Here is a 27,456-nt window from a genome sequence, read left to right on the forward strand (position 1 = left end):
GTCCACCCAATTGTCTTGAGAATCGGACACGAAGCATCTGAGATACTGTTCCAGAGTCTGATTCATTCTCTACGTCTGACCGTTGGTCTGTGGGTGATAACCCGAGGAAAATAGAAGGGAAATGCCAAGTCTTTGAGAAAAAGCTCGCCAGAACTTAGAGATAAATTGAGTACCTCTGTCAGAAACAATGGAAATAGGTACATAATCTGAAAATTTCCTTGGAAAAAACGTCGGCTAAAGTAGCTGAATTAGGAAGACCCTTGAGGGGTATAAAGTGTGTATGCTTAGAAAACCTATCTACTACCACAAGGATCGTATTCATCCCTTTGGAATTGGGAAGCTCCACAAAAAAGTCCATGGAGATATGTTTCCAAGGTTGTTCCGGAATAGGAAGAGGCATGAGGAGACCAGAAGGTTTGTGACGGGCAGATTTGCTCTGGGCGCAGACTGGACAAGCCCTGGTGAACTCGAAAATGTCCTTATTAATTTTAGGCCACCAAAAGGTCCGTTTGATGAGATCTACAGTTCTCTTGTAGCCTGGATGACCAGCAGCCCTAGACGAATGTCCCCATAGAAGAATTTTGTGGCGAAAATGCGGGGCAGCGTATAACTGTCCCTCTGGCACCTTGAACCTCATAGGAATATGAGTCTGGTCTTTATTGATTTCGTCCAAGATATCAAAATTGTTGGCGGCAATAATACACATAGCGGGAAGAATTGGCTCAGAGGATTCGTTAGATTCGTTCTCAGTGGAGAACTGACGAGATAGAGCGTTGGCCTTGATATTTTTGGTGCCCGGAATGTAAGAAATGGTGTAATTGAACCTAGAAAAGAACAAAGCCCAACGAGCTTGACGGGATCCCAAACGACGAGCCCCCTCGATGTACAATAAGTTTTTGTGATCGGTGAGGATGGCTACTGGCTCTTTGGTACCTTCGAGGAGATGTCTCCATTCTTGGAGAGCCAATTTGATGGCCAGCAGCTCGCGGTTCCTGACATCATAATTTCTCTCGGCCGAAGAAAATTTTCTGGAAAAGAATCCACACGGATAGAGTTTTTCCTGTGGGGAGTATCTCTGAGAAAGCACTGCGCCGGCTCCCACATCCGAGGCGTCTACTTCGAGAGTGAAGGGAAGGGAAGTATCCGGATGCCGAAGGATAGGGGCGGACACAAAGGCTCTTTTGAGAAAGTTGAAGGCTTCGATGGCTTCAGGGGACTAAACAATCGGATCAGCACCGTTTTTGGTGAGAGCAGTGATTGGTAGAGCAATAGTAGAGAAGTTACGGATGAACTTCCGATAGTAATTGGCAAAGCCAAGGAAGCGCTGCACGGCCTTGAGAGAGTTCGGTAACGGCCAATCAAGTACAGACTTCAATTTCTCGGGGTCCATGGTAAAGCCTTTGTCAGAAATTAGAAGGCTGTGGAAGATTGATGGAACAAACATTTCTCCATTTTCGCGTAGAGGCGATTAGCACGAAGCCGAGAGTGAACCAATTTGGTATGATGAATATGCTCCTCCAAGTTTTTGGAGAAAATGAGAATGTCGTCCAAATATACGATGACGAACGTACCCAACACGCCCCGGAAGATATCGTTCATGAAATCTTGGAATACAGCAGGGGCATTGCAAAGGCCGAACGGCATCACCAAGTACTCGTAATGTCCCGGACGCGTGTTAAACGCGGTTTTCCATTCGTCCCCTTCTCTTATACGAATGAGATTGTAGGCTCCTCTTAAATCGAGTTTGGAGAAAATGGAGGCTCCTTGTAAACGGTCAAAGTTCTGAAATCAGAGGAAGGGGGTACCGGTTCTTTACGGTGATTTTGTTTAGCCCATGAAAGTCGATACAGGGTCTTAAAGAGCCATCCTTCCTCTTCACGAAGAAGAAGCCTGCCCTGGCGGGGGAGGTAGAATTCCGGATGAACCCTTTCTTAAGATTCTCCTGGATGTAGGCTGTCATCGCTTCCGTCTCGGGCACCGATAAGGGATAAGATTTAGATTTGGGGAGAATGGTTCCAGGAATTAAATCAATGGGACAGTTGTAAAGGCGATGAGGGGGTAGTACTTCGGCCTGGGTTTTATTGAAGACATCTAAGTATTCATGGTATACCTTCGGCAAAGTAGAGTGAGAAGATGAGGTGGTGTCGAGGCCCGCTAGCACGGCAACAGAAGGAGAAATTGTCTTCCTGGAGAATCAGCCCATTGGATCGGCAAAACATTGGTCCAATCTATATGCGGGTTGTGAAGCTGCAGCCACAGAAATCCAAGTATAACCTGGACAGTAGGGGAATGGAAAACATCAAAGACTATTACCTCGGTATGACCATCCGCGGTGGTCAAGGTCAGTGGAATGGACTCCCAAATGATGAATGCTGGTTGAAGCGGTTGACCGTCAATGGCCTTGAAGCCGGTGGGTGAGTTCTTTTTGACTAGCGGAATCTGGTTGTTGCAAGCGAAGGCGTGATCGAGAAAGTTGCCACCAGACCCGGAGTGGATGAAGGCTTCAACCTCAATTTGGAGATCAGGACCCACAAGGGTTATGGGGAGGAATATCTTCTTCGGTAGTTCCTTAGGGAGAGAGGGGCAAGGAGAAATAGTACCCAGTAGAAGCCCCTCTACCTTTACTGGGCATTCCCGTTTCCCGGTTTCAAGCGGCATTGACGAAGTTGGTGTTCTGAGGAACCGCAGTAATAGCAGAGACCCTTCTCCCGACGTCGTGCTTTCTCAGCGGCCCGAAATTGTTGGCAACCAATGTGCATCGGTTCGGGAGCGTCCAATGCAGGAAAGGGCAGTGGAGGATACCTAAGGGAAACAGGCAAGGATGAGAGAGAACGAGAACGGTGACGCTCGTGGCGTCGTTCTTGAGTGCGCTGATCCATCCGGATACTGAGAGCGATGAGTTCCTCGTGAGATGAAGGCCGGGCGTGAGCGGCAAGGTGATCCTTGAGAGATTCGGACAAACCATGCCAGTATGCTGCAGCAAGAGCTTCATCGTTCCACTGTGTCTCTGCAGCGATGGTGAGGAACTCCATTGCATATCTTGCAGCCGACCTACGAGCCTGGGAAAGGTGAAATAAAGAGAAAGCAGCAGTCTCCCTACGTGCCGGCGTATCAAAAACTTGTTGGAACTCATGGAGGAATTTGAGATAATCTTGAGTTAGGTCTGGTCTGTGTTCCCAGAGGGGAGAAGCCCAAGCGAGAGCGTCGCCAGTGAGTAGGGCATATACGTAGGCCACCTTGGAACGACCAGTAGGGAAGTGGGACGGGGACATTTCGAATTGGACCTCACACTGGTTCAGGAGTCCTCGACAGGCGAGGGACAGGCGAGGGGGTCCCCGTCATACCGGTTGGGGGGGTGGAAAGTGGTCCCGGATTGCCCAGAGGTATTGGGGCCGGGGTAGGTGGTGTCACAGAAGATTCCCGGAGAGACAGGGTAGAAAGTTTCTCAGTGACATCAGTGAGTTGGTTGCTTAGGAATTGCCAGTGTTCCATAGTAACACCTTGGCCCACCTCAGGGGGGTCTGCATTTGTTGGGCTCTGCATAATGTAACGCCTGTATGCCCGCAGACCTGGCCAGTCTCAAGTACTGAGTGTGGTAATTGCGTTGCCGGGCCTGGTGAGTAAGGGTTAACGTTATACTTGCTGAGTCCGGGGCGCCAGAGGTCGGAAGGTATTAGTCCAAGAGCCAGAGTCCAGGGATAAGAGAGAGCAGCGTAGTGATGTCCGAAAGCCAAGGTTCAAGGGCAGGAGAAGGCAGCGTAGTCAAAGTCCAAAGCAGAGTTCAAGTACAAACCAAGGGAATCCAAACAAGGGCAGGGACAGGAACCAGAGCTGAAATAGACAAGGGAGCTGGGCATAGACACTGCACACACAGGAGCTACAGGAAAGCTATGCAGAGCAAGGAAAGAGAGGACAGACTGGGGTTATAAAGGAGGGAGGACAAATAGCAGGAAGGGGTGGAGCAGGGTTTTGGCTGGGAGCTTGCAGGGATAGGTGTGTGAGAGTAGGAGAGGAGACAGGGAGGTAATCTAATGTAATGGCCTGTAAGCTCCGAGGGGCGGAGCCAGTACCAGGGGAGGATTGGTAAATAGAGCGGGTGCGCGCGCCCTCTGTAACACGGTCACGTGCGCGCAATACGCGAGTGCCAGAGTGTGGGGGAAGCATCGCGGAGGAGGTGCTCGGCTGAAGGGTAAGAGAGGGGGAGGAGCGGAGGAACTGGGTAAAGGGACGGAGGTATGCCGAGGGGCGTGAGTCCCCTGACGGGAGACCAGAGAGCGGCAACGCGCACGCACAGTGAGAGGAGCGCGCATGTGTGCGGACCGCGAACGGGAGCGCGTCGACCGCGCCGCAAGGGAGTGGGGCAGCGATCGGGAAGGCAAGGAAAGGGAAGGGTTAGTCGGAGGGACCGAGGTGACGGGGACATGCTGGAAAGAGCGAGTCCTCCGATCCATTACACTAGTCTTTTTCCAAAAAGAAAAGAGGAATAGCCATTTTGTTCAAACATTATATCCCATTCCAGATGGAAGAAAGGAAAAGGGATAAGGAAGGTAGATTTATTTTGGTGAGAGGTCTTTTGTCGGGATGTCACTGAGGAAGCCAAAAGCGAAACTAGTGTGACAGAATTTGGACATTCCAGGCCACCGTAGCTGGAAGGAGAAAGCTCTACCCAGCTTTAGGATTGAACTACTGCTGATGCGCAGGAGCAGAGCTGAAGCAGGAGGTCAGTGAAGGGAGCAACCAGGGCTGTGCACGAGCCCAGGCGAGTCCCCCGCTGACGTCGACAGCTGACGTCGCTTCCTACGCCGAGACAGATGCCGCACAGACGCCTTGAGATTCAAGGGAGAGGCTTCTGGAGTCTAGAGTGAAAACCCTTTCAATGCCATATGCCTATGGTCGTCTGTGAGTGAGCATTCTCTTTTAGATCTTATTTCTTCATTAAACATTTTTACACTATATCCTTCTCCTTTATGTTTTGAGGCACATTTAAGAAGAATCTCCTTCTCAAGGATCTGCAGTTTATGTAAGCGTTCTTCTGTCTAATACCAATCAATACTAGGCTGCATATTTATTCCATTTTAACCACCCCTTTTCTGTTTGTTGTTTTAATTTTCTCCCTACATGTCTTGTGAACCACGAGTATAACCACGCGCCGGAGGACTCCTTTTTTTCTTTTATGGAATAACAAGCCAACAAAGGGTCTTAAACCAGACGTTTTTGACTCCGCAGTAATAACATTTTCTATTAAGATTTGGTATAAGGCCAAAACCAATTATCAATTAGCCTCAATTCCTTTGAGATGCACCCCTATTTTTGACAACCCGGACTTTGGTCCGGATTAGTCCACAAGTACTTTTGATTTATGGAAAGTTAATGATATTAGAGATGTGGGAGATATGCTTCTGAGAGGTAAATTATTACATTTTAATGACTTTTGTCAGAGATACTCTGACGTGTACTGAGATGTTCAGATTTTTGCAAGTTTCTTAGACAGCTGTCCCCAGGTGGGTCTTTCTCAGAGTCCACTGTATTCGAAGAACCATGCAGGAATATAAATTATCAGTGGGGATTTATCTCAACTATATACCAATTTGTTGGCTCTCGTGAATTTAAAGCTCCATGCATACATCGGTATATGGTTCAATGGGCCCAGGATTTTCAGGTGGAGAATTCTTGGGAAGACTGGCAAACTATCTGGACCAATGCAACGAACACATCACTATGCAAAATATCCAAAGAAAATATTTATAAAGTAATTTTCAAGTGGTATTTGACGCCCCAGAGGTTAAGGCAGATTTACCCAGAGACCACGAATCTCTGTTGGAGGGGTTGTGGAGGTGTTGGAGATATGGCCCATATCTGGTTGCTCTGCCCCAAAATACAGAGGTTCACGGGAGTAGTGCAGATTTTAGTGCGAGAGACTTTTGGAATAAGGATCTCCCTAGACGCGATTATTATGGTCCTGGGTAAACCGCTAGATAATTTATACGAAAATAAAGCTATATTATTGTTGCATATTCTCACCGCGGCTAGACGTGCGATCGCCGGGGCCTGGAAAAAGCCTTTACCCCACTCCAGGAGAGAGATTCTTTTGAGAATAAATGAGGTGCAATCAATGGAAAGACTACCAGCGTATGTTAGACATTACTCAAGAAAATTCCAAAAGGTCTGGGAGCCCTGAAATTCTAGGGGGGTTATATGATCTGTTTAGTCATTGTGGATTGAGGCTGTATGTTTTTCTTTTTAGAGTTGGTAATTTTATATGATATCTGGAGTTGGGACTGTTTGGCGTCGTATTTTTGTATTATTGGATTTTTGTTTCTATGATACCGGCGCTAATTTGGTGGTTAAACACTACCCCCCCACACCCCTCCTTCTTGATTTCTGTATCCCTTCCCTTATGTTTTTCACAAATTCAAATTAAATAATAAGTTACAAAAAAGAAAAAATACATTATATTCTTTATTTGTTTAAATAAGTTCAGGGCTACTATCATACAAGGTTTGTAGTATTTTTCTAATGAACACATACTTCACCTATTAGCTCAGCCTTAATTGGCATTAAGACAACTTGCCTACTTATTAACAGTGGCAGCAGACGTTATTACCCCTGTTAACGCAGAATAACACAAGATAAAATGCGTTAATCACAAAGATATTGAAAAGCAGTGGTAACGCGTGCATTACCATCGTTTTTCAATATCGGTGTGATAAAAGTTGCGGTGATAACGTGTTGGCGTACTGTCCTAAAACCTTTTTTTTACCCTTTTGGTAGGCCTTGAGAACTGAACTTGAACATCACTGTATTAGACTCTTCCATATTGGTGTGGTACAGAATCTATGTTGAAACAGGGTGTGTAGGAGAGAGCAGGATGATGGGATGTTAATGCATGCAAAAGTGAAGTAGTAAATGGGGATCTTTTAATTAAATAGTAAATTCGATCTCATTGTTGTTAGATAATAATATAAGTTTGGTCACATTAATATTATATGCTTTCTTCTTACATCTAATATTCTCTGTTCTACCCAGATGGATGTGCTGAGGGTATTCCTTGGCTCCCCAGAAAGCCTCAATCTCCGTAACATCTTGTGGCATGGATTTGCATCACCTTACGAGATTCCACCCAAGTGAGTCCCAGTGCAAACAGACATTTAACATCAGATACGAACCTTTCAGGCCCACTTGGACGGCCCATTCTGCTATCTGCGATAAAACCTTTAGCATAACCTTGTGTCTATACCAAGCATTATTGAATTCTCAGACTTTATTAGCTTGTACCACCTCTGTTCGAAGACTATTCCACCTTAACCTTTTTTCCCTTCAGGTTGGAGATAGGGAGATTTCACCAGCAACAAAGGAAAGGGTTCTTTACCGTAAGGGCAGTTAAAATGTGGAATTCATTACCCGTGGGGACTGTGATGGCAGATACAATAGATATCTTCAAAAAAGGTTGAACATCTTTTTAGAAAGGAGAGGTATACAGGGATATACCAAATAAGTAAACATGGGAAGGTTGTTGATCAAGGGAGAAATCTGACTGCCATTTTTTGGAGTCAGGAAGGAAATTAAATGTTCCCTTAAGACAGCATTGGATGATGTTTCACTGGGTTTTTTGTTTGCCTTGCTCTGGATCAATATACTGTAAATACAAATCTTGGATAAAGTATCTGTCGTCTAAATTTAGCATAGGTTAAATCTGATGGACATATGTATTTTTTCAAACTCATCTACTATGTAACAATGTAATGTAAGACCTCTGGAAGCTTTCACAAGTGTACAGTGACTGTATGACCCCTTCAAAGATGTATCGTGACTTTGTGGTCTTGAGGAATAAAATGTCAGCCCTATTGTCCCCTCAATTAACTTTATGGTTCATTGTATTACTAGTGAAAAACACTGTGTGACATCTGTGGCATTGTACTGTATGTAGTTGTAAGTATCATGTTGAGTGTATAATGTACAAAAGGACTGCACATGGACATATTAGAAACCCAAAGAGAAGGCGATAGCTACTTGAAGCTCCCTTGAGGCCTATATTTTACATCTGTATCCCATAAAGTGCAGTCATTATTCATTTTAGGAAATCTTTTTTTCTTTCTTTTTTTTGTTTGTAAAAAAGCTGAGGTCATATCAAGGAGAAGCGATGGTATTATGACATCAGGGAGTTTTCTTCTTGAGAAAATGTGTTAAATGATCTGTAATCAATAATACTGTACCCTTATATTGCAAACTCATGATAGCCGCTAATCCAGAGGGTAGAGATCAGCAGCTCACAACTTTGTGGATATGAAAAGATACCTATCTGGATTACTCTCAAATCCAGCAGTGTCACATATACAGTATTAGGCTTGTCTGGAGTCAACAAGTGCATTTACTGACACCTCTTGGTCACGTCAGTGGGCTGTGCTCTTTCTCTTGCCCTTTATGATGCAGAACTCGCTGCTTATGGTTTACGTTTGATCATGTGGAAGTTCGAGCTTCAAAACTGAACCAGGCTTGCAAGGAAATCAGTGAAGGAGAAAGGCATTTGGGTGGACAGTGGAGGAAATAGGAAGGCAATTTGGTTAGGTGGATAGGGGGAGGAGCGACAAAGATGGGTGCACAACAGGAGATGTAGGAAGACAATTAGGAAGGTGTGGAAAATGGGTGAGAATGATCGGAAGTTGAGAAAGATATTAGGTGATATGTATCAAGAACGGAACAAAAGTTCTCAGCAGCAGCATGCTGTATCTATGATATATTTTTCATATTGCTTCTTAAATTATTCATTCATAATACTTTAGGCAAGGTAGGAGAAATTGTTGTGCTGTATTACTATATTTTCTGATTGCCTTTTAAAACTCCAAAGTATGTTTTCGTGCCCTGTGCTTCTGTATGCATACATTTTCATAGACTCGCACTCATATACTCTTTAGTGGAAACAGCTGTTGCTCTGCAAAAATATCCGTTCACTTACTTCGGTCTCTGAGATATTCATTGTGGGGACTTTGGGGTTTGTTAAACATTTGTGACTGAAGAAATATTTGTGAAAATGTAGGCTCACAATATGTAATTTACAAAATAAATCTGTTTTTCCTGTTACCCATGACAGTGGGCACCATAGAGTTATCTCAAACCTTAGTTTGAAGTAGAAAAAACGAATGGCGCACAGCCAGGGAGTCAGGTGTGGAATAAAAATCTTTTTCTTTTATTGCAGCATGGTGAGAGACAAATTCACCCCCTTGGGGGACACAGACAGGGACCTCCTACGCGTTTCGGACCAACGGGTCCTTTATCAAGGAGTATGGGATATGCTCAGAGTGGGCACCTTAAATACCTAGTTCTTAATAGGCAAATTACAAAAATCTGTGTGAAATTATTTCGCGGGCCTACTGCGCATGCGCGTGACGTCATCCGGGGCGCCGCTCCAACAACCCTGAGGATTGTGGGTAAGAACCGCCCCCTGCCGTCGCCCGCGCATGCTCACAGCGGGCCGCGAGGAAATATGGTATTCCCTTACTCTCTGCCTCTGCTCCCGCCCGTAGTGACGTCACCACGCCTCTCTGATTGGCTGAGGCACACCGCTGCACCACCAATAGCTATGCTGGGCAGACGAGGCAGCTCCAATCGCGCAGAGTCCCGTGGGCATACACATAGGGTACAGACAGAATGCAGAGAAAGGTTAGCTCTATATAAAGTACACAATAAGAGCGGACTAATAAAGAAAAATAAATTATTATATGCTCTTACTGACAATGGTGCACCTCCTAAAAGCAGATCCCATATGTAAAAAGACATACAATGGTGAGTACATAAACAGGATCTATAATCCATATCAGCATAGTGCTGTCATTATTTACATGCATACACAAACATTATTAAAAACAGTTTAAGACAATCAATAAGACTTTCTGTGTTATGTCTTATTTTTCAATGTCTCCAAGGGTGAAGAAGAATGAACTGTACTATTGTATATCCTACATATCCTTTCAATATTTAATTTATCAATAATTCTCAGATGAAATCATGACAATTGCCCTGATCAAAAAGCTACAATTCTAATAGGAGGCAAAAAGCCACATAAATTCTAAATCATAAGGGCTCCAACAGTTTTTCAGGGTCTAATGCATACTTGATAAAGTGGAATAATTACAGAAAATAGTGTTCAGAGAACAGTGTTGTGGAGGAATAATAATTCATATTAAGGCAATATGTTATTTTTACAGCAAAATAGCAAATTTTTTTTGCTGTAAAAATAACATATTGCCTTAATATGAATTATTATTCCTCCACAACACTGTTCTCTGAACACTATTTTCTGTTATTATTCCACTTTATCAAGTACTAGCTGAGAGCCCCGGCGTTGCCCGGGATGTTTGTGGTGTGGGTGTGGCATTTGGGTGGGGAGTGGTCCACGCGGCCCATGTGCGGTGGTAGTGCTGCTGTGGCTGTACTGATGGTGATTGTATTGGTGTGCTGATTTGGGAGGGTTTGGTGCTGATGTGGGGGTGCGGATGTGGGTGTGCCGATGGGGGAGGTGCAAAGGTGGCGATGTGTGGGTGCTGATGGTGTTGATGGGGGCTGGGAATGGTGGGGAGCCGAGAATGGCAGTGTGCTGGGGGGGCATGGGATACCGGTGTGCTGATGTGGTGGTGCTGGGGTGTGTGTGTGTATACATGTTTGTGTGTATACATTGTATGTGTGTGTGTGTATACATGTGTGTGTGTGTATGTGTACGTGTGTGTGTATGTGTATACACGTGTGTGTGTGTATACACGTGTGTGTATACACGTGTGTGTATACACGTGTGTGTGTATACACGTGTGTGTATACACGTGTGTGTGTATACACGTGTGTGTGTATACACGTGTGTGTGTGTATACACGTGTGTGTGTATACACATTTGTGTATACATGTTTGTGTGTGTGTATACATGTTTGTGTGTATACATTGTATGTGTGTGTGTGTGTATAAGTGTGTGTGTGTGTGTGTGTGTGTGTGTGTGTACATTTGTGTGTGTGTACACATGTTTGTGTGTGTATACACATGTGTGTGTGTGTGTATACATGTGTATGTGTGTATACATGTGTGTGTGTATACACATGTGTGTGTGTATACACATGTGTGTGTGTACACGTGTGTGTGTGTACACATGTGTGTGTGTACACGTGTGTGTATACACGTGTGTGTGTGTGTATACACATGTGTGTGTGTGTATACACATGTGTGTGTGTGTATACACATGTGTGTGTGTATACACATGTGTGTGTGTATACACGTGTGTGTATACACGTGTGTGTGTGTGTATACACGTGTGTGTGTGTATACATGTGTGTGTGTGTATACATGTGTGTGTATACATGTGTGTGTGTGTGTGTATACATTATGTGTATGTATACCTGTGTGTATACGTGTGTGAGTGTATACGTGTGTGTGTATGTGTACATGTGTGTGTGTGTGTATGTCTCCGTGTGTGTGTGTATGTCTCCATGTGTGTGTGTGTATGTCTCCATGTGTGTGTGTACGTGTACATGTGTGTGAGTATATGTGTACATGTGTGTGTGTGTACGTGTCTACGTGTACATGTGTGTGTGTGTGTGTGTGTGTACGTGTCTACGTGTACATGTGTGTGTGTGTCTACGTGTACGTGTGTGTGTGTCTACGTGCGTGTGTGTACGTGTGTACGTGTGTGTCTACGTGTGTGTCTATGTGTGTGTGTTTGTGTATACGTGTGTGTGTTTGTGTCTACGTGTGTGTGTTTGTGTATACGTGTGTGTGTGTATACGTGTGTGTGTGTCTACGTCTGTGTGTGTGTGTGTGTCTACGTGTGTGTGTGTGTGTCCCTGTGTGTGTTTGTGTCCCTGTGTGTCCTTTGGCCCGTGACTCCGCCTCAGGGAAGGGGGGGGGTGGGGGGGAGGTGGTGGGAAGGAGGGGGGGGGGGAGGTGGTGGGAAGGAGGGGGGGGAAGGGGAGGTGGGGGGGGAGGTGGTGGGTGGGGGGGAGGTGGTGGGAAGGGGGGGGGGTGGGGGGGAGGTGGTGGGAAGGGGGGGGAGGTGGTGGGGAGTTGGGAAGGGGGGTGGGGTTGGCTTTGGGGGGAGGAGGTGGTGGGAGGTTGTAAGGGGGGAGTGAAGGGAAGGTGAAGGGGGGGTGAAGGTGGGGGTGGAGGGGAGGTGAAGGTGGGGGTGGAGGGGAGGTGGAGGGGAGGTGAAGGGGGGTGGAGGGGAGGTGAAGGGGGAGGTGAAGGGGGGGGTGGAGGGAGGTGGAAGGGAAGGGAAGTGGAGTGAGGGGAGGTGAGGAGTGGGTGAGGGGAGGTGAAGGGGGGTGAGGGGAGGTGAAGGGGGGTGAGGGGAGGTGAAGGGGGGTGAGGGGAGGTGAAGGGGGGTGAGGGGAGGTGAAGGGCGCTCCCTCACCCGTCCGGCAGCTCCCTCACCCGTCCGGCCGCTCCCTCACCCGTCCGGCCGCTCCCACGTGGTCTGAGGCGGGAGGCAGCTTGTTGTGGCCGCTCCCCCGCTGTGTCCCGGGCGCTCGCTCCCCCGCTGACTGTAGCGGCGCCAGGGGGTGGAGGGGAGGTGAAGGGGAGGTGAAGGCCGCTCACTCACCCGTCCGGCAGCTCCCACGTGGTCTGAGGCGGGAGGCAGCTTGTTGTGGCCGCTCCCCCGCTGTGTCCCGGGCGCTCGCTCGCTCCGCTGACTGTAGCGGCGCCGGGGGGGGGGGGGGTGGAGGGGAGGTGATTTGAAGGGGGGTGAGGGGTGGGTGAAAGCCGCTCACTCACCCGTCCGGCAGCTCCCTCACCCGTCCGGCCGCTCCCACGTGGAACTGAGGCGGGAGGCAGCTTGTTGTGGCCGCTCCCCCGCTGTGTCCCGGGCACTCGCTGCTCCGCTGACTGTAGCGGCGCCGGGGGGGGGGGGGGGGGGGGGGGGGTTTGAAAGCGCGGGAGACACGGGGAGAGGAGGAGGCTGATTTCGGGGAGGAAGAGGCGGAGGCTCCGGCGGGTATGTGAGGCCCCCCCCCCCCCCGGGTTATACATGCTGGTAATGTACACACCCCCCTACTGTGTGTGTGTGTCCCTGTGTGTGTGTGTGTGTGTGTGTGTGTGTGTGTGTGTGTGTCCGTGTGTCCGTGTGTGTGTGTGTGTGTGTGTGTGTCCCTGTGTGTGTGTGTGTGTCCCTGTGTGTCCTTTGGGCCGTCACTCCGCCTCAGGCCAATGAGAGGTGTGCGGGGGCGGCCCAAGGGACCAATGAGATTTCCCCTAGGGACACCGGACATCCAGCAGGCAGGCATGCATGCATGCAGGCAGGCAAACATACAGTGCTTTCACTAATATAGTATAAGATGCATTAGACCCTGAAAAACTGTTGGAGCCCTTATGATTTAGAATTTATGTGGCGTTTTGCCTCCTATTAGAATTGTAGCTTTTTGATCAGGGCAATTGTCATGATTTCATCTGAGAATTATTGATAAATTAAATATTGAAAGGATATGTAGGATATACAATAGTACAGTTCATTCTTCTTCACCCTTGGAGACATTGAAAAATAAGACATAACACAGAAAGTCTTATTGATTGTCTTAAACTGTTTTTAATAATGTTTGTGTATGCATGTAAATAATGACAGCACTATGCTGATATGGATTATAGATCCTGTTTATGTACTCACCATTGTATGTCTTTTTACATATGGGATCTGCTGTTAGGAGGTGCACCATTGTCAGTAAGAGCATATAATAATTTATTTTTCTTTATTAGTCCGCTCTTATTGTGTACTTTATATAGAGCTAACCTTTCTCTGCATTCTGTCTGTACCCTATGTGTATGCCCACGGGACTCTGCGCGATTGGAGCTGCCTCGTCTGCCCAGCATAGCTATTGGTGGTGCAGCGGTGTGCCTCAGCCAATCAGAGAGGCGTGGTGACGTCACTATGGGCGGGAGCAGAGGCAGAGAGTAAGGGAATACCATATTTCCTCGCGGCCCGCTGTGAGCATGCGCGGGCGACGGCAGGGGGCGGTTCTTACCCACAATCCTCAGGGTTGTTGGAGCGGCGCCCCGGATGACGTCACGCGCATGCGCAGTAGGCCCGCGAAATAATTTCACACAGATTTTTGTAATTTGCCTATTAAGAACTAGGTATTTAAGGTGCCCACTCTGAGCATATCCCATACTCCTTGATAAAGGACCCGTTGGTCCGAAACGCGTAGGAGGTCCCTGTCTGTGTCCCCCAAGGGGGTGAATTTGTCTCTCACCATGCTGCAATAAAAGAAAAAGGTTTTTATTCCACACCTGACTCCCTGGCTGTGCGCCATTCGTTTTTTCTACTGGATGTGTCTGGATTCTGGATCCTTCATGGCTGACACGCGGGCAGAGGAACCCTGGAGATGACGTGAGTGGGGCTTATTGGTTTAGACTGCTATAGTTAAGTTTGACTGTTGTCACTGTGATGCTTACAAGTCTACATTTACCTACCCACTCCCACTGGTATCTCCAGGGTTAATATTTAATCACCCATGTAATTGGATGGAGTTGCTGCGGGTTTGAGCACCCCAATCCTTTCATCTATTTAGTTTGAAGTAGGACAGGAAATGTTCTGCAGGTACAGTAGTAGTATTAAAGACCTCCTACTACCTGCAGGCAGTCTTTTTCCTGTCCTGCATCCAGAAGTAGGGTTTGTTACCTTTTACATGGATTTACCAAGCCTGCAACTAGTGCCGTTTAATCCAAGTTCTCAGCCTCTCTCTTCTTTAAGCTTAGACGTCCGCTCCGTGGGTGGCAGCGTGTCGGAGGTCTTAGCGAGCTGGGCAGGCCCTGATGAGTCTTCAGAATTCAGCCTTTAAGCAGCTCGGCTGGGACTCGGGCTCCACTTTTGCGTCCCACATGGTCGGAATCAGGCACTTGCACGCTACCGCGCTGTAGATTTGGCTGACGATGATGCCAGAGGCGCGACGGAACTACGATAGGAAGTTTAAGGAGGCACTCGGCAGCATGGGTCTGATGCACATGCCAGTGAGCTTTTTCAGCCGGAGGAAGCTGTGAATGTAACTGAGCTGAGGATAGAATCTGTTGCAAATAAAGGATAACTACCCAAATAAACAGGGTGAGTCCTTAGTTAGTTCAGTGATGTAAAAAGAGTGCTTATTCGAGATTAAATGTATGTTTATATTACTACAGTACCTCTTTTGGACAGCCAGAAAAGGGAAAACATCTAAATTGGCAATGGAGGCTCTGCATCAAAAGAAGAAGGCTGCAAAAAAATGCTTTTTCAGCTTGTGACATACTTGCACTGGAGGCAAATAAGTGATTGTAAAGACTGTCTCAAAGCAGCAGCAAGGGCACCAAATGAGCACATAGCCAGTTTCTTTCCTGGATGAATGGATGAAGGAAATGGTAACACTGTGTCGAGTCTGCTGTATTACACATGAGTAAACAGCCACAGAAGAGATCAAGATCTCAGACCAGCCTTGATAGGATAAAGGAATCCTCCATCCTAGGAATCGCAGGTGCAGTTCCAGTATTTCTAGGAGGGGGAATTCTCAGAACAAGAAACCTTAATGGAAGAATCGGATTTTAATCTGGTGTTCATAGACCCTCTAATAAAGGCGATGAGGGAAGCTCTCGAACGTAAAGATACCGAAGACATCAGCCAGCGGACGGATAAGCTGTTCAGGGGGACGCAAAGGAGAACAAGATTTTTTACAGTCCATCAAGTTATTAAAGACATGATGGAAACAGAATGGGCCCAGCCACATAGAAAAATACTGACACCCATTTAGTTAAAATGTATTCCTTTTCAGAGAAAGATTATGCCGTATACTTTATAGATGCGATGAATAGAAAATGGAGAGCATATTGAGTAAATCCTATTTGGTAACAGGTGCAGCATGTAAGCCGTCGGTATCCATAACATCAGTATCCAGAGCAATTCGCATATGGATCTCAAACATTGAGAAAGTATTAGAGAAAGGAGTCAAGCGAGCATCAATCCTTGGAGCACTATCTGAGATCAAGCTTGCAACGGAGTATATTGTTGAAGCTTTGCTGGATGTAGTGAAGTTAGCAGCAAGGTCCATGGCTCTCTGTGATGGCAAGGAGAGCATTATGGCTTAGATACTAGTTCGCAGATTATAACTAAAAGAATTACTTATGTACATTACCGTTCATGGGAGAATTTCTCCTCTGGAAGAACAGGTAGAAAAATGGCAGTGCCCTGCCAAAAAGACCAGGAGGAGGCTCACGGTTGCAGCAGCAAGAATTTATTGCATAAAAAAGATTGGACTAAATGTCCCCCCTAAGCCACAGCAAAAGTCCACCAACGCGTGAGAAAGGTGAGAAAGGGCATAGGGCATAGAGCCCGAAACGCGTTGGTGGACTTTTGCTGTGGCTTAGGGGGGACATTTAGTCCAATCTTTTTTTATGCAATAAATTCTTGCTGCGGCAACCGTGAGCCGCCTCCTGGTCTTTTTGGCAGTGCACTGCCATTTTTCTACCTGTTCCTGCTGTCTATCTGGGAGATTGCACGCCATTCAATCATCTGCTGTTGCATACTCCTGGAGGAAAAAAGTGAGTCTGCTTTGTGGGTCGCTGTGCCCTGTTTTTCTCCTTATATGGGACTTTGGTCTGTACTAACTATTAATGGTGCCGGTGGCATTAAGTACTAGTCCCTTAACCCTATTAGGGCAACTTTATTGTACACAGAGTATATTGGGAGTTTTTTCCACTGCAGTTATTATTATTACAAGGACTTGTTCTTCAGATGCACTGGCGCTCTATACACTCCTCTGGAAGAAACATGATGCAATCATAGCCAAAGCATCAGGAGGTAAAAGTAAGTTTTACCTGAGGAAAGAAGAACAAGGTGATTTTATTCCTCGTCCCACCTGTCTGAAAGGATGCAGTACAGAGAGCATAAATCTATTGTTTGGGAAGACCATTTTCTCGATAATCAACCTGGAGAGGGGGACAATGAAAGAGTGGCCAGAGGGAAGTTCAAATGAACGTCTGAAAGCCCAGCAGCCCCCATTGAAAGGGGGATTATTCCAGTTCAGGACTGGGTGTGCTCAATCTATAGACAGATGGGTCCTTAATAAACTATCATATGAATATCATCTGGAATTTAAAAAGTTCTCAAAAGGACAAGTTTTTATGATCAAAATGTCCACAGATAAGAGAAGGAGCTGGAAGCATGCGTACTATTTTGAGAGACCTACTCCCAGACAAAGTACTAAGGAGGGTATGTCAAGAACTAGGACAAATAGGAATATATTTAGAAAAATGTTTCTCTTAAGAAAGATACAGTATCAGGCAGTTTCAGAGCTATCCGAGACCTACTGTGAGAGAAGTGAATACTTAACTACAAGTGAGAAAGATCAAGATGATCTCATTGAATACTATCATCCAAGAGGTAAAAACTTTCAACTGGATGTTAATGGTGCACCTGAAAAGATGCCTAGTTGCACATTCCAGGGGCAGGGAAACAGAAATATCAATGGTTTGCAGTGGATAACAGGCATTTACCAGAATTCAGCTCTTCCTCTTGACTTAGCAATGTCCCCCTTCACCAAAGTTCTAGCTCCCCTAATAGCAAAATTGAGAAAGATGGGGATCGAAGTATACCCATATCTAGATGATCTGCTCGTGAAGTCAACAAGGACAGGAGCCAGCTAGTACAGTACCTACTCAATCCTGAAGTTTTGGAGAGTGGAGTTTCATATGGCATAAGGAAGAATATGTCTGCCTCACACAGGCACCCAAGAGATTGCAGCTCAGATAAAAAAGCTAAGGGAAGCAAGCTTCAGTTCAGTAGCTGCATGAAACTTCTAGGGAGGTTTGTGTGAACATTGAATGTAGTGAAATGGGCAAGGCTACATATGAGACCTGTACAACTAAACTTCCTAAAACAATGGAACGGATACAAAAAGGATATGACACAAATGATATATTTATATGCAGAAGAAAAGAGAAGCTAAGATGGTGGGACATTCCCCAATATCTTAAAAAAGGCCATACTGTATGCTACACCAAGTTCACTGGCTAAATATAATAGATTGGCATTCAGGCCTGAACTGACACAAGCTTTGGTCAAAAAAGGTTCTTCATGCTGTGGCATCAAAATAAATATGTTTAAGCAGATATGGTGGTATTTTCCCCCTCCCTATATTACTCCTTGGGTATGTCCCTATGGTGCCCAGTGCCATGGGTAACGGGAAAAGAGAACATTTGTCATCTCACCGTAATTCTCTTTTCCTGAAATTCATTTATGGCAGTTGGCACATACTGTATTTGCTCTTCCTACTGTATGTCTAATCATGCCTCAGTTGTTTTTTTTTTATTTACGGGAGAAACCAGAGACTGCTTGCAGGTAGTGGGAGAGGTCTTTTATACTACTACCTGCAGAACATTGCCTGTCCCACTTCACGCTAAGGATGGAGTTCACGCTATGGTGCCCCCTGCCATAAATTGGTTCCAGGAAAAGGAAATTACAATAAGCTGACAATACCTGTTTCTTTCCCCTCAGATATTGCTCCATGCTTATATTGCTAACAGCTGGACTGGGACAGTTACTTAAAACGTACCTCGCACAAACCGCTTCATCACTCGAACATCGACCTTATTTTGTGTTCCATGACCTACAGGAATTACACGTTTTTCCAGGCAAGTCTCCGGTGCCATCTTCCATAAAATCAGCTTCCTGTGAACAGTCATTTAAAAAAAATATTTGGCCCCTGCCTCGTAGACAAATTTTAGCAAAATCACTGGAAGCCCAGTGAAACAAAATCAGACGATTTGCAGATTCTAAAAACACATTGATAATTGTACTTAAAGCAGCAACGTCCAATTTTATATTACATATTATGTATGTGTATTTATGTATGTGTATATGTTCGGGACAATTAGCGATGGCCTAAACCGAGACCGAAGTTTTATGAGTCACTACTGACATGAGAGAACTCTCTTCCCATGAGTGCTAAAGGCCATGTCCATACATACTGCGCTATATATATATATATATATATATATATATATACATACACATATATATATACACACACACATATATATATATACACATATATTTTCATGTTATATATACACATATATACATATATATATATATATATATATATATATATATATATATATACACACATATACACACACAGCTGTCTCTTACACATACAAATACTCTATGTAATTCCATCCCTATATACCAATTACTCTATGTAATTCTGTAATGCCATCCCTATATACCAATAAGGACCACATAGTATCTACACACACTTTTAGTTATGCCACAGCCTCTTACATTTACACACCTATCCACACCATTGATATACACTCCCACTCCACACATCTTTTGTAAAGTGCTCTATACACTGTGGGCTCTTTACCAATTTATATTTACATACACATACACATCACTAACATTCAGGGACCATTTAACACATCTAGTCATAAAACGCATACTGCACAGGGGGGAGGGATAGACTTCAATTACAAATCACATTCCAGAATCCACTGTTTTAAAGTAAAAAAACCTTTTTGGGCTTCATTCATTGTAACATCGCCGGAAGAAGAGATCAGTGTATCTCTAAAGCTCGCACAAATAAAAGCATTTAGTTTGCTACAGAACGGTATCGTCTATTCATTTTAGATTTATTAAAGCTCGGCTACCGATACCTCTACATACAGTATGTGTGTGTGTGTATATGTATGTGTGTGTGTATATATATATATATATATATATATATATATATATATATATATATATATACATATACAGTGGTCGACAAATCACCAAAAAATCTACTCTCCGAACAAAAAAATCTACTCGCCACCTAGTACCACACGTGTGCTGCTTGGGCCAATAGGAGGTCGCCACGATGTTAAATCCACTCGCCCGGGGCGTGCAAATGTATAGGTTTGTCGAACACTGTATATATATATATATATATACATATACATGTATATATATATATATATATATATATATATATATATATATATATATATATATATATATACATATACATATACATATACATATACATATACATATACATATACATATACATATATATATATATATATATATATATATATATATATATATATATATAACTTAGGACCATAACACTTCAACCACAATGAAAGTAAAGTAACACTATATACGTAAATTCACATAGTGTGATGCAAGCATTGAGGGGTTTCACAAATAGATGATATATTAATTCAAATAATACAAGAAATCAGTCCCTTTTACAAAATGACCAAGTGTATCAAAGATGGCATCAATTTTTCTTGTTTTCATGTGTGTTTAATAATTCAACTCGTAAAGAAATTATGTGGTTCTTGGGATTAAGGTATAAGGTGAGCTGATGTTTATTTTTTTTAAAGAATAACTGTATAGTAGTTATCATAAATAGCCTGTTCTATTCCCATTATTTTTCCTTTTCAACCTCTTCTATCTGTTTCTTTGTACCTGAAAGCAACTTCTGAAATGCTATCATGTGGTGTCATGAATGTGTCCATGCAGGACTTGTTGATATAAGTGAATGTGTTCCATGCAGGACTTGTTGATATAAATGAATGTGTTCCATGCAGGACTTGTTGATATAAATCAGGACTGCACAACTCGTAAAGCGAGACGGGCCAAAATGCTCCAAGGAAAAAAAAATGGGGCCGCACGGGTAAAATCATCATCATCATCATCTCTCCTCCAGCACCTCTCATCATCATCCTCATATCTCCCCCAGAACCCCTCACTATCAACCTTTGCGATACTCCCCATCTATCTCTCATACCCCCATCTCTCCCCCTCACCCACATAAATAATACTCCCTCTCCACATCAAACACACAATACCCCCCTGCACACCACACACATCCCACCCCCTCTTCACCTCACATCCTTCTCCCCCCCTGCACCTCACATCATTCTCCCCCCCTGCATCTCACATCATTCTCCCCCCCTGCACCTCACATCATTCTCCCCCCCTGCACCTCACATCATTCTCCCCCCCTGCACCTCACATCATTCTCCCCCCCTGCACCTCACATCATTCTCCCCCCCTTCACCTCACATCATTCTCCCCCCCTTCACCTCACATCATTCTCCCCCCCTGCACCTCACATCATTCTCCCCCCCTGCACCTCACATCATTCTCCCCCCCTGCACCTCACATCACTCTCCCCCCCTGCACCTCACATCACTCTCCCCCCCTGCACCTCAGACCACTCTCCCCCCTGCACTCACATCACTCTCCCCCCTGCACCTCAAACCACTCTCCCCCCCTGCACCTCAAACCACTCTCCCACCCTGCACCTCACATCACTCTCCCCCCCTGCACCTCACATCACTCTCCCCCCCTGCACCTCACATCACTCTCCCCCCTTGCACCTCCAATCATCCCCCCTGCACCTTCAATGACACCCCCGCCGCACCTCCAATGACCCCCCCTGCACCTCCAATGACCCCCCACACCTCCAATCACCCCCCTGCAGCTCCAATCACCCCACCTGCACCTCCAATCACCCTCCCTGCACCTCCAATGACCCCCCCCTGCACCTCCAATGACCCCCCACACCTCCAATCACTCCCCCTGCAGCTCCAATCACCCCACCTGCACCTCCAATCACCCCCCTACACCTCCAATCACCCCCCCTGCACCTCCAATCACCCCCCCGCACCTCCAATCACCCCCCCGCACCTCCAATCACCCCCCCCCCACCTCCAATGACCCCCCCGCACCTCCAATGACCCCCTGCACCTCCAATGACCCCCCACACCTCCAATCACCCCCCTGCACCTCCAATCACCTCCCCTGCACCTCCAATCACCTCCCCTGCACCTCCAATCACCCCCCCCTGAAACTCCAATCACCCCCCCTGCACCTCACATCACCCCCCCTGCACCTCACCCTTCCTGCACCTCACCTCCCCTGCACCTCACCTCCCCTGCACCTCACCTCCCCTGCACCTCACCTCCCCTGCACCTCACCCCCCCTGCACCTCACCTCAATGCACCTCACCCCCCTGCACCTCACCTCAATGCACCTCACATCACCCCTGGGACCGCGGGGAATCGCAGCCATTTTTTTAAGTTTTTTTTTTTTTTTTTAAATCTCATCGCGGGCCGCACAGAGAGGCCGGGCTGGCCGCATGCAGACCGCGGGCCGTATGTTGTGCAGGCCTGATATAGATGAATGTGTTCCATGCAGGACTTGTTGATATAAATGAATGTGTTCCATGCAGGACTTGTTGATATAGATGAATGTGTTCCATGCAGGACTTGTTGATATAAATGAATGTGTTCCATGCAGGACTTGTTGATATAGATGAATGTGTTCCATGCAGGACTTGTTGATATAGATGAATGTGTTCCATGCAGGACTTGTTGATATAAATGAATGTGTTCCATGCAGGACTTGTTGATATAGATGAATGTGTTCCATGCAGGACTTGTTGATATAAATGAATGTGTTCCATGCAGGACTTGTTGATATAGATGAATGTGTTCCATGCAGGACTTGTTGATATAGATGAATGTGTTCCATGCAGGACTTGTTGATATAGATGAATGTGTTCCATGCAGGACTTGTTGATATAGATGAATGTGTTCCATGCAGGACTTGTTGATATAGATGAATGTGTTCCATGCAGACCTTGTTGATATAGATGAATGTGTCCATACAGGACTTGTTGATATAGATGAATGTGTTCCATGCAGGACTTGTTGATATAGATGAATGTGTTCCATGCAGAACTTGTTGATATAGATGAATGTGTTCCATGCAGAACTTGTTGATATAGATGAATGTGTTCCATGCAGGACTTGTTGATATATATGAATGTGTTCCATGCAGGACTTGTTGATATAGATGAATGTGTTCCATGCAGAACTTGTTGATATAGATGAATGTGTTCCATGCAGAACTTGTTGATATAGATGAATGTGTTCCATGCAGGACTTGTTGATATAGATGAATGTGTTCCATGCAGGACTTGTTGATATAGATGAATGTGTTCCATGCAGGACTTGTTGATATAGATGAATGTGTTCCATGCAGAACTTGTTGATATAAATGAATGTGTTCCATGCAGGACTTGTTGATATAGATGAATGTGTTCCATGCAGGACTTGTTGATATAGATGAATGTGTTCCGTAAAGGACTTGTTGATATAGATGAATGTGTTCCATGCAGAACTTGTTGATATAGATGAATGTGTTCCATGCAGAACTTGTTGATATAGATGAATGTGTTCCATGCAGGACTTGTTGATATAGATGAATGTGTTCCGTAAAGGACTTGTTGATATAGATGAATGTGTTCCATGCAGGATTTGTTGATATAGATGAATGTGTTCCATGCAGGACTTGTTGATATAGATGAATGTGTTCCATGCAGACCTTGTTGATATAGATGAATGTGTCCATACAGGACTTGTTGATATAGATGAATGTGTTCCATGCAGGACTTGTTGATATAGATGAATGTGTTCCATGCAGAACTTGTTGATATAGATGAATGTGTTCCATGCAGGACTTGTTGATATATATGAATGTGTTCCATGCAGGACTTGTTGATATAGATGAATGTGTTCCATGCAGAACTTGTTGATATAGATGAATGTGTTCCATGCAGAACTTGTTGATATAGATGAATGTGTTCCATGCAGGACTTGTTGATATAGATGAATGTGTTCCATGCAGGACTTGTTGATATAGATGAATGTGTTCCATGCAGGACTTGTTGATATAGATTAATGTGTTCCATGCAGAACTTGTTGATATAAATGAATGTGTTCCATGCAGGACTTGTTGATATAGATGAATGTGTTCCATGCAGGACTTGTTGATATAAATGAATGTGTTCCATGCAGGACTTGTTGATATAGATGAATGTGTTCCATGCAGGACTTGTTGATATAGATGAATGTGTTCCATGCAGGACTTGTTGATATAGATGAATGTGTTCCATGCAGAACTTGTTGATATAGATGAATGTGTTCCATGCAGAACTTGTTGATATAGATGAATGTGTCCATGCAGGACTTGTTGATATAGATGAATGTGTTCCATGCAGGACTTGTTGATATAGATGAATGTGTTCCATGCAGGACTTGTTGATATAGATGAATGTGTTCCATGCAGACCTTGTTGATATAGATGAATGTGTCCATACAGGACTTGTTGATATAGATGAATGTGTTCCATGCAGGACTTGTTGATATAGATGAATGTGTTCCATGCAGAACTTGTTGATATAGATGAATGTGTTCCATGCAGAACTTGTTGATATAGATGAATGTGTTCCATGCAGGACTTGTTGATATAGATGAATGTGTTCCATGCAGGACTTGTTGATATAGATGAATGTGTTCCATGCAGAACTTGTTGATATAGATGAATGTGTTCCATACAGAACTTGTTGATATAGATGAATGTGTTCCATGCAGGACTTGTTGATATAGATGAATGTGTTCCATGCAGGACTTGTTGATATAGATGAATGTGTTCCATGCAGGACTTGTTGATATAGATGAATGTGTTCCGTAAAGGACTTGTTGATATAGATGAATGTGTTCCATGCAGAACTTGTTGATATAGATGAATGTGTTCCATGCAGAACTTGTTGATATAGATGAATGTGTTCCATGCAGGACTTGTTGATATAGATGAATGTGTTCCATGCAGGACTTGTTGATATAGATGAATGTGTTCCATGCAGGACTTGTTGATATAGATGAATGTGTTCCGTAAAGGACTTGTTGATATAGATGAATGTGTTCCATGCAGGACTTGTTGATATAAATGAATGTGTTCCAGGCAGGACTTGTTGATATAAATGAATGTGTTCCATGCAGGACTTGTTGATATAGATGAATGTTTTCCATGCAGGACTTGTTGATATAGATGAATGTGTTCCATGCAGGACTTGTTGATATAAATGAATGTGTTCCATGCAGGACTTGTTGATATAGATGAATGTGTTCCATGCAGAACTTGTTGATATAGATGAATGTGTCCATGCAGGACTTGTTGATATAGATGAATGTGTTCCATGCAGGACTTGTTGATATAGATGAATGTGTTCCATGCAGACCTTGTTGATATAGATGAATGTGTCCATACAGGACTTGTTGATATAGATGAATGTGTTCCATGCAGGACTTGTTGATATAGATGAATGTGTTCCATGCAGAACTTGTTGATATAGATGAATGTGTTCCATGCAGGACTTGTTGATATAGATGAATGTGTTCCATGCAGGACTTGTTGATATAGATGAATGTGTTCCATGCAGAACTTGTTGATATAGATGAATGTGTTCCATGCAGGACTTGTTGATATAGATGAATGTGTTCCGTAAAGGACTTGTTGATATAGATGAATGTGTTCCATGCAGGACTTGTTGATATAAATGAATGTGTCCATGCAGGACTTGTTGATATAGATGAATGTGTCCATGCAGGACTTGTTGATATAGATGAATGTGTTCCATGCAGGACTTGTTGATATAAATGAATGTGTTCCATGCAGGACTTGTTGATATAAATGAATGTGTTCCATGCAGGACTTGTTGATATAGATGAATGTGTTCCATGCAGGACTTGTTGATATAGATGAATGTGTTCCATGCAGGACTTGTTGATATAAATGAATGTGTTCCATGCAGGACTTGTTGATATAGATTTTTACTGTAAAATAAGTAGTGCAGGATAATGTTCTTTTGTTGGTTATCTGACTGTACTGGTTTATGGATTTCGAGCAGAAGTAATACTGCTGTGTGTGTCTTTGTTTTTATGTTATTTTGTGTATCTTTTACAGATCTTAACGATGAAGCACTTTCTCTGGCTGAAAAATTGGTCAATAAATCTACATTTGTGTTGCAGCATATGACCCCTTTCTGGACAGAAGCAATTATAGCATTCAGACAAGGAAGGTAAAAGGAAACATTGAAATAGTTATATTTACTAGGAACTCAATGGAGATTGTAACTACAGTACATCCTAATCAGAATGTACATGACTTTTTTTTCCATGGTACAGTACTGTACTTGCATTGCAGTTCAAATGCAGCAAATGTGAAAACTTAAAGGCAGTGGCTTCTAAATGTAATTCCCTGCAGGTTTCTTTGTGTGGGGGAACGCAAGAAATGTTCCGGCATCTTTTTAAAGGCATCAGGGCCGCCAACAGCAGGGGACAGAGGGCACTAGCGTCCCGGGCCCCGTGAGTTAGGGGGCCCGGCCGCCCGGGCCCCCTGCGTGGCCGTGCCCCACGATAAATCCTGTCGCCCGGTCACCACGGGGTGACAGGATTTAGCGCGCTCACGATGTGCCAGGCAGCGCGTGCGTCTCTTCAAAAGGGATAAAAAAAAAAACCTCTCCTGATTGGCTGGCGCGTGTTGGCATGCTGCCAGAAGTTTTTTTTGGCCCGCCGCCAGCTCTATCTGAGCTTGCAAAGTGAGGCCCGCCCTTTCCTGCATGGAGCAAGTCAGGTGAGTACTGCTCCATGCCTGCCTTGCTTCCCCCTTGCCCTCCTGCTCCGATTTCCCCCCCCTGCTCCGATTTCCCCCCCCTGCTCCGATTCCCCCCGTTCCGATTTCCCCCCTTCTCCGATCCCCCGCCTCCCCTGCTCCGATCCCCCCCCGTTCCGATTCCCCCCGTGTGTATGTGTGTATGTGTGTGTGTGTCTATTGGGATTGGTCCGCTAAGAACTGGCCTGCCTCTTGATCTTCCCCATGCTTCCTTTTCTAACTGTTACACAGCTACCTACCTACCTGTTCCTGATCCTCACTCACAGCTCCACCCTTTGCTCCACTAGTCCCTGCTTAGTGAGCATTAGCTCCTTTCAAGATTCTCAATGTCCCTCAATATTGCAAGTTGCCTCTTCAAATCACAATCTGAGACTCTAAAGAGACTTCCTTCTTACACTTCCCACAGCTCGGCAAGATGAGTGACATTCTCAATCCTGCTCATTGTTGCAACTATGGAGTTATAAGTGCTAATAATTTACTGTACTTCAATATACTGTTCTATACCTTGTTTCCCACCTTCCTTGTTTCAACTCCTTCTGGTTCTAACTCCACACTTAATACAAACAGCACTTGAAATCAAACAGTAATTCAGTCACGCAGATCAGGACACGCACCGTTCCAGTGAAAAGGTTAATATATCAGATATCGCTATATTGGAGTGAGTTTTGTTATTTTACAGGCTGCATAATTCTTGATGAATATTTACATAACTCATTTATGTATATAGATGCCTGCACCCATTAAAACAGGTGAGCAAAATGCAATTTACCTCCATGATTGCATGTCATGTGTTATTACACATATAGCAGGTTGAGAAATTGAAATGTAGACTGGCTTTTCATCTGGGCAAAATGTGGCAAGAGAAGGGCTTTGATGTGCTCCTGCTAATTTCATTCATGTTGCTTTGGCAGCTTAGTGCTGTTCTCCACACTTAAACTCCCTTGTAAGTAAAG

At 44.7% G+C, this 27,456-nt stretch overlaps 1 protein-coding gene across 6 annotated transcripts in view; it reads left to right on the forward strand.

The window, feature by feature from the left end:
- Window positions 1-27,456, forward strand: part of ERMARD (ER membrane associated RNA degradation) — a 93,068-nt gene that overhangs the window by 21,966 nt on the left and 43,646 nt on the right. For all 6 annotated transcript variants that reach the window (XM_075597035.1, XM_075597036.1, XM_075597030.1 and 3 more), the window contains exons 6-8: window positions 7,027-7,124; window positions 18,482-18,618; window positions 25,796-25,910. In XM_075597035.1, coding sequence (XP_075453150.1) covers window positions 7,027-7,124; window positions 18,482-18,618; window positions 25,796-25,910 — 350 coding nt within the window. The remainder of the gene's footprint in view (window positions 1-7,026; window positions 7,125-18,481; window positions 18,619-25,795; window positions 25,911-27,456) is intronic.

Source organism: Ascaphus truei, chromosome 4, assembly GCF_040206685.1.
Source record: "Ascaphus truei isolate aAscTru1 chromosome 4, aAscTru1.hap1, whole genome shotgun sequence".
NCBI lineage: Eukaryota > Metazoa > Chordata > Amphibia > Anura > Ascaphidae > Ascaphus > Ascaphus truei.